At 50.1% G+C, this 13,774-nt stretch overlaps 1 protein-coding gene across 1 annotated transcript in view; it reads right to left on the bottom strand.

The window, feature by feature from the left end:
- LOC137340372 (inactive pancreatic lipase-related protein 1-like) overlaps positions 1–12,031 on the bottom strand; it is a 69,436-nt gene extending 57,405 nt beyond the window's left edge. Inside the window, exons 1-7 of the mRNA XM_068002791.1 lie at positions 12,026–12,031; positions 11,882–11,930; positions 10,953–11,107; positions 8,634–8,759; positions 1,616–1,750; positions 776–884; positions 320–439 (exon numbers count right to left, since the gene is read on the bottom strand). Of these exons, the coding sequence (XP_067858892.1) occupies positions 320–439; positions 776–884; positions 1,616–1,750; positions 8,634–8,759; positions 10,953–11,107; positions 11,882–11,930; positions 12,026–12,031 (700 nt within the window). The remainder of the gene's footprint in view (positions 1–319; positions 440–775; positions 885–1,615; positions 1,751–8,633; positions 8,760–10,952; positions 11,108–11,881; positions 11,931–12,025) is intronic.
- Between the last annotated feature and the right edge of the window lie 1,743 nt (positions 12,032–13,774).

The following is a 13,774-nucleotide window of genomic DNA, read 5'->3' as shown; positions in this document are numbered from 1 at the left end:
TCTGTTACAAGCCCAGTGGCCCTATACTGCATCTGTTACAAGCTCAGTAGCCCTATAGTGCCCCTATTACAATCCCAGTGGCCCTATACTGCCCCTGTTACAAGCTCAGTGGCCAGAAACACTGCTCCTGTTACAAGCCCAGCAGCCTTAAACTGTCCCTGTTACAAGCCCAGTGGCCCTATACTGCCCCTGTTACAGTACCAATGACCCAATATTGCCTCAGTGGCCCTATCTTGCCTCTGGTGTAAGTCCAATAACCTTATACTGTCGCCCCTGCCTAGGTATCTCATTTGTTGAATATTTCAGCGATAGCACTTACCAATACTTAGGATGTGAGACGAGCCATCCGTATGAATCACATCAACGAATGATGCGTCAGTGGGATCCAGTCGGACTTCAGTTGGAGTGTTCTGGAAGTACGGCTCGACGGGATCAAGCCCTGTGGAACAATTCTGGCATCAGTCAGTTATCCGTGAATTGCTTTTCGAGATCTTCACTAGAATATTCATAGACATCACAGAAAGGGGGTTTAATCCCAGATTGCTAACTGAGCCCCTTCCCATTTATTCCCATTGCGTAGAATCCCAATGATTGAATAGTATCCCAATAGATCGAACCTACCCCATTAATTCCCATTGAATAGTATTTGAATGGGCCAAACCCCTTCTCTTTGACTCCCATTATATGGGATTCCATTGGGCCAAACGCCTTCTCTTTGACTCCCATTCAAACACCAGGTTGACCTAATACTGGGTGTGTGGATAGAATGACTCACCAGTAATGCGAGCAATGCCTGGCCTTCGTCTGCCTGCTTCGCCTGCAGTGTGTGCACCCAGACCATGTCCCACCAGGTACACATCAGGCAAGGTATAATTGTAGTTGCTCTGGGACAGAAAAAGAGAAGCAGGTAGGTAAATCGACAGATATCTGAAGTTAATTTCGTAGTTCAAAGGGAAGAGCTATCCAAATCTCTGTGTGAATCCCCTCTCAATTCAATCTAACGTGACTTTAGAACACCCTGGGAGCAGGATTCAAATCCAGCCCAGATAGAGGGGTGAAGATCGCCTGTCTCTAATGGGACCATATGGCTCATTGCATTTGGCCAATGCCCCATCATCTCCTCATCCAACCACTTACAATCGAGTTCCAGGGTACATGACTTATCTGGTGGTCTAATCAAAAACCATGTGGGTCTTTTGACCCAATCAATAAGGATTGTTACATATAATAAGAGCATTGCCCTGTTTGGTGAGGTTATTACCCCTCATCTATAGGGTGATTACCCCTATTCTATAAGGTGATTACTTCTGCTCAATAGGATTCTCACACGTATTATGTAAGGTGATCATTCGTGCTCCATCAGATTATTCCCCTCCTGTTCTATAGGGTGATTACTCCTGTTCTATCAGATTATTCCCCTCCTGTTCTATGGGGTGATTACTCCTGTTCTATGGGGTGATTACTCCTGTTCTATAGGGTGATTACTCCTGTTCTATCAGATTATTCCCCTCCTGTTCGATAGGGTGATTACTCCTGTTCTATAGGGTGATTACTCCTGTTCTATTAGATTATTCCCCCCTGTTCTATAGGGTGATTGGTAGTGATTATTACTTACATCCAGAACATCAAGGAAATATGCGATTTCTGCCCCCACTACACGGATGTTCTGAGCAGCCTGGCTGAACGGACATTGAGACCCTCCCCTCCAGTCAACGCAAATACAGTTCACATTGTCCACTCGCAGAATCGCCTCAAAGGGAAGAAAACAGAGTGAGACTTTACCCAGAGTGAGACTTTATCCAGAGTGAGACTTTATCCAGAGTGAGACTTTATCCAGAGTGAGACTTTATCCAGAGTGAGACTTTATCCAGAGTGAGACTTTATCCAGAGTGAGTCTTTACCCAGAGTGAGACTTTATCCAGAGTGAGTCTTGACCCAGAGTGAGTCTTTATCCAGAGTGAGTCTTTACCCAGAGTGAGACTTTACCCAGAGTGAGTCTTGACCCAGAGTGAGTCTTTATCCAGAGTGAGTCTTTATCCAGATTGAGAATTTACCCAGAGTGAGACTTTACCCAGAGTGAGACTTTATCCAGAGTGAGACTTTACCCAGAGTGAGACTTTATCCAGAGTGAGACTTTATCCAGAGTGAGACTTTACCCAGAGTGAGACTTTACCCAGAGTGAGACTTTACCCAGAGTGAGACTTTATCCAGAGTGAGACTTTATCCAGAGTGAGACTTTATCCAGAGTGAGACTTTACCCAGAGTGAGTCTTGACCCAGAGTGAGTCTTTATCCAGAGTGAGTCTTTATCCAGAGTGAGACTTTACCCAGAGAGTCTTTACCCAGAGTGAGACTTTACCCAGAGTGAGTCTTGACCCAGAGTGAGTCTTTATCCAGAGTGAGTCTTTACCCAGAGTGAGACTTTATCCAGAGTGAGACTTTACCCAGAGAGTCTTTACCCAGAGTGAGTCTTTACCCAGAGTGAGACTTTATCCAGAGTGAGTCTTTACCCAGAGTGAGTCTTGACCCAGAGTGAGTCTTTACCCAGAGTGAGTCTTTATCCAGAGTGAGTCTTTACCCAGAGTGAGACTTTACCCAGAGTGAGTCTTTACCCAGAGTGAGTCTTTACCCAGAGTGAGTCTTGACCCAGAGTGAGTCTTTATCCAGAGTGAGACTTTATCCAGAGTGAGTCTTTACCCAGAGTGAGTCTTTATCCAGAGTGAGTCTTTATCCAGAGTGAGACTTTATCCAGAGTGAGTCTTTACCCAGAGTGAGTCTTTATCCAGAGTGAGTCTTTATCCAGAGTGAGTCTTTACCCAGAGTCAGTCTTTACCCAGAGTGAGTCTTTACCCAGAGTGAGACTTTATCCAGATTGAGACTTTATCCAGAGTGATTCTTTACCCAGAGTGAGACTTCATCCAGAGTGAGTCTTTACCCAGAGTGAGACTTTATCCAGAGTGAGTCTTTACCCAGAGTGAGACTTTACCCAGAGTGAGACTTTATCCAGAGTGAGTCTTTACCCAGAGTGAGACTTTACCCAGAGTGAGTCTTTACCCAGAGTGAGTCTTTACCCAGAGTGAGACTTTATCCAGATTGAGACTTTATCCAGAGTGAGACTTTATCCAGAGTGAGTCTTTACCCAGAGTGAGACTTTATCCAGAGTGAGTCTTTACCCAGAGTGAGACTTTATCCAGATTGAGACTTTATCCAGAGTGAGTCTTTACCCAGAGTGAGACTTTATCCAGAGTGAGTCTTTACCCAGAGTGAGACTTTATCCAGATTGAGACTTTATCCAGAGTGAGTCTTTACCCAGAGTGAGACTTTATCCAGAGTGAGTCTTTACCCAGAGTGAGACTTTATCCAGAGTGAGACTTTATCCAGAGTGAGACTTTATCCAGAGTGAGTCTTTACCCAGAGTGAGACTTTACCCAGAGTGAGACTTTATCCAGAGTGAGTCTTTACCCAGAGTGAGACTTTATCCAGAGTGAGACTTTACCCAGAGTGAGTCTTTACCCAGAGTGAGACTTTATCCAGATTGAGACTTTATCCAGAGTGAGACTTTATCCAGAGTGAGTCTTTACCCAGAGTGAGACTTTATCCAGAGTGAGTCTTTACCCAGAGTGAGTCTTTACCCAGAGTGAGACTTTATCCAGAGTGAGTCTTTACCCAGAGTGAGACTTTATGCAGATTGAGACTTTATCCAGAGTGAGTCTTTACCCAGAGTGAGACTTTATCCAGAGTGAGTCTTTACCCAGAGTGAGACTTTATCCAGAGTGAGACTTTATCCAGATTGAGACTTTATCCAGAGTGAGTCTTTACCCAGAGTGAGTCTTTACCCAGAGTGAGACTTTATCCAGAGTGAGACTTTATCCAGATTGAGACTTTATCCAGAGTGAGTCTTTACCCAGAGTGAGACTTTATCCAGAGTGAGACTTTATCCAGATTGAGACTTTATCCAGAGTGAGACTTTATCCAGATTGAGACTTTACCCAGAGTGAGACTTTATCCAGATTGAGACTTTATCCAGAGTGAGTCTTTACCCAGAGTGAGTCTTTACCCAGAGTGAGACTTTATCCAGAGTGAGACTTTATCCAGATTGAGACTTTATCCAGAGTGAGTCTTTACCCAGAGTGAGACTTTACCCAGAGTGAGACTTTATCCAGAGTGAGACTTTATCCAGATTGAGACTTTACCCAGAGTGAGACTTTATCCAGAGTGAGACTTTACCCAGAGTGAGTCTTTACCCATGGTTCCCAGTAATTTGGTGACCTCACCATTTCCCAGCACCCACCGTGGGGATCACAAAACTACACAGAATGTACAGCACAGAAACAGGCCATTCGGCCCAACTGGTCTATGCCAGCACTTATACTCCACAGGAGCCTCTTCCCACTCTAATTACCTCTTCCCACCCTCCCTCCCCCCGCCCCCGATATCCCTCTATTCCCTTCTCCCTCGTGTATACATCAAGCCTCCCCTTAAATGCGTGTGCTTTCTGCTTTAATCTTTTCTTGTGGCAGCGAGTTCCGCATTCTCACCACTCCCTGTACAGAAATTCCTCCTCCTGAATTCTGCTCGTGGCAATCTTATATCTGCCCACTGATTTGGCCTCACAGCGACCCTGCCTCAAATCCTGGGGACGGGATCATTAACATATAACAAGGGTGGTCATCAGGCCCCAGTTTGACCACGGGCCTGAGCGGGGAGACGAAGTCTGCCTTTCCCGCCAGGTCAAGCAAGCGGGAAGAGGAATCAGAGTCAGAGGTTACCCAAAGAGGCCGAGCCTTCCTACCTTCTCCTGACTCTCTTAGTGGGGCCAGAAGGAGCAGGAATTCTCCTCTGGTCTCTACAAAGATAGTTCAGGCCTCCCCAATCCTGGGCTTCCCACCTCAACCAATTGTGAGGTGCTCCTGGTAACCCTCCCCTGGGTGAGGGGGGGACCGTTCCTTCAGTCCCTGGGGGTGGCCTCCTCTCACCTGACTGTCCGCTCCCAGCTCCCACTTCCCGTCAGTTCCAGGCGGACGCCATCCGGGGGGCATGCAGGTGCGTTCCAGTCTCCCGGGTCTCACTCCACTGGGGTCAGGAAGGTTGGCTACCCTCCGTGACCCCCTGCTCACCCACCCGATTCCCACCCCAAGTTAAAATTGGGGTTTGAATGAATCACTTCACGGTGGGAGAGGGCCTTCACACAACGGCTGCAAGGAGAGGAACGTGACAGTGACCGGCTGACAGAGCGGCCACAGCCCAGACCCTGCACAGATACACAGCCCAGACCCTGCACAGATACACAGTCCGTACCCTGCACAGATACACAGTCCGTACCCTGCACAGATACACAGCCCACCCCCTGCACAGATACACAGCCCGTACCCTGCACAGATACACAGTCCATACCCTGCACAGATACACAGTCCATACCCTGCACAGATACACAGTCCGTACCCTGCACAGATACACAGTCCGTACCCTGCACAGATACACAGTCCGTACCCTGCACAGATACACAGCCCAGACCCTGCACAGATACACAGTCCGTACCCTGCACAGATACACAGTCCGTACCCTGCACAGATACACAGTCCGTACCCTGCACAGATACACAGCCCAGACCCTGCACAGATACACAGTCCGTACCCTGCACAGATACACAGCCCACCCCCTGCACAGATACACAGCCCAGACCCTGCACAGATACACAGTCCGTACCCTGCACAGATACACAGTCCGTACCCTGCACAGATACACAGTCCGTACCCTGCACAGATACACAGCCCAGACCCTGCACAGATACACAGTCCATACCCTGCACAGATACACAGCCCACCCCCTGCACAGATACACAGCCCAGACCCTGCACAGATACACAGTCCGTACCCTGCACAGATACACAGCCCAGACCCTGCACAGATACACAGTCCGTACCCTGCACAGATACACAGCCCACCCCCTGCACAGATACACAGTCCATACCCTGCACAGATACACAGCCCAGACCCTGCACAGATACACAGCCCAGACCCTGCACAGATACACAGTCCATACCCTGCACAGATACACAGCCCAGACCCTGCACAGATACACAGTCCGTACCCTGCACAGATACACAGTCCGTACCCTGCACAGATACACAGCCCAGACCCTGCACAGATACACAGCCCACCCCCTGCACAGATACACAGCCCAGACCCTGCACAGATACACAGCCCAGACCCTGCACAGATACACAGCCCAGACCCTGCACAGATACACAGTCCATACCCTGCACAGATACACAGCCCACCCCCTGCACAGATACACAGCCCAGACCCTGCACAGATACACAGTCTGTACCCTGCACAGATACACAGTCCGTACCCTGCACAGATACACAGCCCAGACCCTGCACAGATACACAGTCCGTACCCTGCACAGATACACAGCCCAGACCCTGCACAGATACACAGTCCGTACCCTGCACAGATACACAGTCCATACCCTGCACAGATACACAGTCCGTACCCTGCACAGATACACAGCCCAGACCCTGCACAGATACACAGTCCGTACCCTGCACAGATACACAGCCCACCCCCTGCACAGATACACAGCCCAGACCCTGCACAGATACACAGTCCGTACCCTGCACAGATACACAGCCCAGACCCTGCACAGATACACAGTCCATACCCTGCACAGATACACAGTCCATACCCTGCACAGATACACAGCCCGTACCCTGCACAGATACACAGCCCGTACCCTGCACAGATACACAGTCCATACCCTGCACAGATACACAGCCCAGACCCTGCACAGATACACAGCCCAGACCCTGCACAGATACACAGCCCAGACCCTGCACAGATACACAGCCCAGACCCTGCACAGATACACAGTCCATACCCTGCACAGATACACAGCCCACCCCCTGCTCAGATACACAGTCCGTACCCTGCACAGATACACAGTCCGTACCCTGCACAGATACACAGCCCAGACCCTGCACAGATACACAGTCCATACCCTGCACAGATACACAGTCCATACCCTGCACAGATACACAGTCCATACCCTGCACAGATACACAGTCCATACCCTGCACAGATACACAGTCCATACCCTGCACAGATACACAGCCCGTACCCTGCACAGATACACAGCCCGTACCCTGCACAGATACACAGTCCATACCCTGCACAGATACACAGCCCAGACCCTGCACAGATACACAGTCCATACCCTGCACAGATACACAGTCCATATCCTGCACAGATACACAGCCCAGACCCTGCACAGATACACAGCCCAGACCCTGCACAGATACACAGTCCATACCCTGCACAGATACACAGCCCACCCCCTGCACAGATACACAGTCCATACCCTGCACAGATACACAGTCCATACCCTGCACAGATACACAGTCCATACCCTGCACAGATACACAGTCCACCCCCTGCACAGATACACAGTCCATACCCTGCACAGATACACAGTCCATACCCTGCACAGATACACAGTCCATACCCTGCACAGATACACAGTCCACCCCCTGCACAGATACACAGCCCGTACCCTGCACAGATACACAGTCCGTACCCTGCACAGATACACAGTCCATACCCTGCACAGATACACAGTCCACCCCCTGCACAGATACACAGCCCGTACCCTGCACAGATACACAGTCCGTACCCTGCACAGATACACAGTCCGTACCCTGCACAGATACACAGTCCGTACCCTGCACAGATACACAGTCCGTACCCTGCACAGATACACAGCCCAGACCCTGCACAGATACACAGTCCATACCCTGCACAGATACACAGTCCATACCCTGCACAGATACACAGTCCATACCCTGCACAGATACACAGTCCATACCCTGCACAGATACACAGTCCATACCCTGCACAGATACACAGCCCGTACCCTGCACAGATACACAGCCCGTACCCTGCACAGATACACAGTCCATACCCTGCACAGATACACAGCCCAGACCCTGCACAGATACACAGTCCATACCCTGCACAGATACACAGTCCATATCCTGCACAGATACACAGCCCAGACCCTGCACAGATACACAGCCCAGACCCTGCACAGATACACAGTCCATACCCTGCACAGATACACAGCCCACCCCCTGCACAGATACACAGTCCATACCCTGCACAGATACACAGTCCATACCCTGCACAGATACACAGTCCATACCCTGCACAGATACACAGTCCACCCCCTGCACAGATACACAGTCCATACCCTGCACAGATACACAGTCCATACCCTGCACAGATACACAGTCCATACCCTGCACAGATACACAGTCCACCCCCTGCACAGATACACAGCCCGTACCCTGCACAGATACACAGTCCGTACCCTGCACAGATACACAGTCCATACCCTGCACAGATACACAGTCCACCCCCTGCACAGATACACAGCCCGTACCCTGCACAGATACACAGTCCGTACCCTGCACAGATACACAGTCCGTACCCTGCACAGATACACAGCCCGTACCCTGCACAGATACACAGTCCGTACCCTGCACAGATACACAGTCCGTACCCTGCACAGATACACAGTCCATACCCTGCACAGATACACAGTCCATACCCTGCACAGATACACAGTCCATACCTTGCACAGATCCATAACCCAGCTGGCATCTCCATTTTCCAAATATCCGTGGATCACAAAGACAGCCTTCTGATCGAAGGTGAAGTTGGAGACAGCGACAGTTGCAGGACTTGTCCCGCTAATTTCCTAAATAAATAACAGAGACAAAAGCACAGGAAGGAAAGAAACAGGTTCAGAAACAGAGCAAACTATTCCCTTCATTTGAATAATGTACAGTCAAGGACGCATCACTTGTCACATGATCTTTCGGTTCTTGGGCTGATAAATCTGTGTAAGTTCCAGGAACCATTGGACTCGACCCTCGGGGCTGGAATACACAGGGGTGGAAGTTATATTACAGTTTATATAAAGCTCTGGTCAGACCCCCGTCCGGAGAGACTGTGTTCAGTTCTGGGCACCGCACCTCAGGAAGGATATATTGGCCTTGGAGGGGGCGCAGCGCAGATTCACCAGAATGATACCGGGGCTAAAAGGGTTAAATTACGAGGACAGGTTGCACAGACTAGGCTTGTATTCCCTCGAGTATCGAAGATTAAGGGGTGATCTAATCGAGGTGTTTAAGATGATTAAAGGATTTGATAGGGTAGATATAGAGAAACTATTTCCTCTGTTTGGGAGAGTCCAGAACAAGGGGGCAGAACCTTAAAATTAGAGCCAGGCCGTTCAGGGGTGATGTCGGGAAGCACTTCCTCACACAAAGGGGAGTGGGAATCTGGAACTCTCTCCCCCAAAAAGCTGTTGAGGCTGGGGGTCAATTGAAAATTTCAAAACTGAGATTGATCGATTTTTGTTGGGTGAGGGGATTAAGGGAAATGGAACCAAGGCGGGTAAATGGAGTTAAGATACAGATCAGCCGTGATCTAATTGAATGGTGGAACAGGCTCGATGGGCTGAATGGCCTCCTCCTGTTCCTATGTTTCTCATTTAAATGGCAGTGGAAGAAACCCAGACCAAGTGTCAGCTGTGGCTCAGCGGGTCACCCTTTCACCCCTGAGTCAGAAGGTCGTGGGTTCAATCCCACTCCAGAGACCTGAACACAAAATCCAGGCCGACACTCCCAGTGCAGTACTGAGGGAGCGCTGCACTGTCGGAGGGTCAGTACTGAGGGAGCGCTGCACTGTCGGAGGGTCAGTACTGAGGGAGCGCTGCACTGTCGGAGGGTCAGTACTGAGGGAGTGCCGCACTGTCGGAGGGTCAGTACTGAGGGAGCGCTGCACTGTCGGAGGGTCAGTACTGAGGGAGCGCTGCACTGTCGGAGGGTCAGTACTGAGGGAGCGCTGCACTGTCGGAGGGTCAGTACTGAGGGAGCGCTGCACTGTCGGAGGGTCAGTACTGAGGGAGCGCTGCACTGTTGGAGGGGCAGTACTGAGGGAGCGCTGCACTGTCGGAGGGTCAGTACTGAGGGAGCGCTGCACTGTCGGAGGGTCAGTACTGAGGGAGCGCTGCACTGTCGGAGGGTCAGTACTGAGGGAGCGCTGCACTGTTGGAGGGGCAGTACTGAGGGAGCGCTGCACTGTCGGAGGGTCAGTACTGAGGGAGCGCTGCACTGTCGGAGGGTCAGTACTGAGGGAGCGCTGCACTGTCGGAGGGTCAGTACTGAGGGAGCGCTGCACTGTCGGAGGGTCAGTACTGAGGGAGTGCTGCACTGTCGGAGGGTCAGTACTGAGGGAGTGCTGCACTGTCGGAGGGTCAGTACTGAGGGAGCGCTGCACTGTCGGAGGGTCAGTACTGAGGGAGTGCCGAACTGTTGGAGGGGCTTTCAGATGAGACGTTAAAGTGAGGCTCCACTCGGGTGGTCTTAAAAGATCCCATGGCACTATTTTGAAGGAGTTCTCCCCGGTGTCCTGGCCAATATTTATCCCTCAACCAACATAACTAAAAAACAGATTATCTGGTCATTATCACATTGCTGTTTGTGGGATCTTGCTGTGTGCAAATTGGCTGTCGCATTTCCTACATTACAACAGTGACTACACTTCAAAAGTACTTCATTGGCTATAAAACGACAGTGCAGCACTCCCTCAGTACTGACCCTCCAACAGTGTGGCGCTCCCTCAGTACTGACCCTCCGACAGTGCAGCACTCCCTCAGTACTGACCCTCCGACAGTGCGGCGCTCCCTCAGTACTGACCCTCCGACAGTGCAGCGCTCCCTCAGTACTGACCCTCCGACAGTGCGGCAGTCCCCCTGTACTGCACCAAAATGTAGTGTTTCGCATTATGTCACTTTACATACACTCCATACACTAGTTTCTGCTCGTTGTTTCTCTGCCTCTGGTGATCGTCTTTGCCAGGTGGGCCTGGGTGAAGTTGTCCTTACCTGATAATTGTCTGGGTTGAGCCTCGTGTACAGTAGGAAGCGCGTATTGATCTGCTCAGGGCTCCAGGGGGTCCTGGTGACGGGCCTCTCCTTTGTCCCCGTCCATGGATATCCATCTGGGAAACAGCCAAGTCTATCGTAGCAAACGGTCTCAGCTTCACAGAAATGTGATGTCGACAGGAGAGGAGAGAAAGCAGAATCAGTGAGAAATCCAACACGATATACACAGTGCGTCCTGTACTCGTAATATTCTGTCTAATAAAACTACTGCAGTTTGAATCACATGGTGCAATATGAGGGGAGCATATCACATGGTATAACATCGCTACAGTACGTGTCACATGGTATAATATCGCTACGGTACGTGTCACATGGTATAACATCGCTACGGTACGTGTCACATGGTATAATATCGCTACGGTACGTGTCACATGGTATAACATCGCTACGGTACGTGTCACATGGTATAATATCGCTACGGTACGTGTCACATGGTATAACATCGCTACGGTACGTGTCACATGGTATAACATCGCTACAGTACGTGTCACATGGTATAATATCGCTACGGTACGTGTCACATGGTATAATATCGCTACGGTACGTGTCACATGGTATAACATCGCTACGGTACGTGTCACATGGTATAACATCGCTACAGTACGTGTCACATGGTATAACATCGCTACAGTACGTGTCACATGGTATAATATCGCTACGGTACGTGTCACATGGTATAATATCGCTACGGTACGTGTCACATGGTATAATATCGCTACAGTACGTGTCACATGGTATAACATCGCTACAGTACGTGTCACATGGTATAACATCGCTACAGTACGTGTCACATGGTATAACATCGCTACAGTACGTGTCACATGGTACGATATCGCCAATCCTTTAAGAAACGTTTCCTGGTTCCTTACCATTGACTCGGGTGAGAAAGAACACGACAGAAATCCACAGCCTCAGCATCTGCAAGAGAAATGGAACTGTGATATCAACACAGCACAAGCAGGCGTGGGAACTTTAACCTTTGAGAGAGGCACCTCCTCATATGGCAAACTTACCGTCATCTTTTTTATAAACATATTAGCTCAGAAACTTGACTGTGCAATGTTAGTGTGCAGACAAATGAAGGAGGTGCTGAGTTATTAGAAACAGCATCTTGTTAATTCACTTTAAGTGTTTGTTACAGCATCAAATCTAAGTCTGTGATACTCACTGAACTGGCACTCTCCCAGCTTACGAACCAGTCCCTCGTGTGCTGTAACTCTCTCCCTCGTGAGCTGGAACTCTCTCCCTCGTGTGCTGTAACTCTCTCTCTCGTGTGCTGTAACTCTCTCTCTCGTGTGCTGTAACTCTCTCCCTCGTGTGCTGTAACTCTCTCTCTCGTGTGCTGTAACTCTCTCCCTCGTGTGCTGTAACTCTCTCTCTCTCGTGTGCTGTAACTCTCTCTCTCGTGTGCTGTAACTCTCTCCCTCGTGTGCTGTAACTCTCTCCCTCGTGTGCTGTAACTCTCCCTCGTGTGCTGTAACTCTCTCCCTCGTGTGCTGTAACTCTCTCTCTCTCGTGTGCTGTAACTCTCTCTCTCATGTGCTGTAACTCTCTCTCTCGTGTGCTGTAACTCTCTCCCTCGTGTGCTGTAACTCTCCCTCGTGTGCTGTAACTCTCTCTCTCGTGTGCTGTAACTCTCTCTCGTGTGCTGTAACTCTCTCTCGTGTGCTGTAACTCTCTCTCGTGTGCTGTAACTCTCCCTCGTGTGCTGTAACTCTCTCCCTCGTGTGCTGTAACTCTCTCTCGTGTGCTGTAACTCTCTCCCTCGTGTGCTGTAACTCTCTCTCGTGTGCTGTAACTCTCTCTCTCTCGTGTGCTGTAACTCTCTCCCTCGTGTGCTGTAACTCTCTCCCTCGTGTGCTGTAATTCTCTCCCTCGTGTGCTGTAACTCTCTCTCTCGTGTGCTGTAACTCTCTCTCTCGTGTGCTGTAACTCACTCTCTCGTGTGCTGTAACTCTCTCCCTCGTGTGCTGTAATTCTCTCCCTCGTGTGCTGTAACTCTCTCTCTCGTGTGCTGTAACTCTCTCTCTCTCGTGTGCTGTAACTCTCCCTCGTGTGCTGTAACTCTCTCCCTCGTGTGCTGTAACTCTCTCCCTCGTGTGCTGTCACTCTCTCCCTCGTGTGCTGTAACTCTCTCTCTCGTGTGCTGTAACTCTCTCCCTCGTGTGCTGTAACTCTCTCTCTCGTGTGCTGTAACTCTCTCCCTCGAGTGCTGTAACTCTCTCCCTCGTGTGCTGTAACTCTCTCCCTCGTGTGCTGTAACTCTCTCTCTCGTGTGCTGTAACTCTCTCTCGTGTGCTGTAACTCTCTCTCTCGTGTGCTGTAACTCTCTCTCGTGTGCTGTAACTCTCTCTCTCGTGTGCTGTAACTCTCTCTCTCGTGTGCTGTAACTCTCTCCCTCGTGTGCTGTAACTCTCTCCCTCGTGTGCTGTAACTCTCTCTCGTGTGCTGTAACTCTCTCTCGTGTGCTGTAACTCTCTCTCTCGTGTGCTGTAACTCTCCCTCGTGTGCTGTAACTCTCTCTCCCTCGTGTGCTGTAACTCTCTCTCGTGTGCTGTAACTCTCTCTCTCGTGTGCTGTAACTCTCTCTCTCGTGTGCTGTAACTCTCTCCCTCGTGTGCTGTAACTCTCTCCCTCGTGTGCTGTAACTCTCTCTCGTGTGCTGTAACTCTCTCTCGTGTGCTGTAACTCTCTCCCTCGTGTGCTGTAACTCTCTCTCGTGTGCTGTAACTCTCTCTCGTGTGCTGTAACTCTCTCTCGTG

Source organism: Heptranchias perlo, chromosome 21 (genome assembly GCF_035084215.1).
Source record: "Heptranchias perlo isolate sHepPer1 chromosome 21, sHepPer1.hap1, whole genome shotgun sequence".
NCBI classification, from domain to species: Eukaryota; Metazoa; Chordata; class Chondrichthyes; order Hexanchiformes; family Hexanchidae; genus Heptranchias; species Heptranchias perlo.
This window is presented reverse-complemented; position numbering and strand designations above follow the sequence as displayed.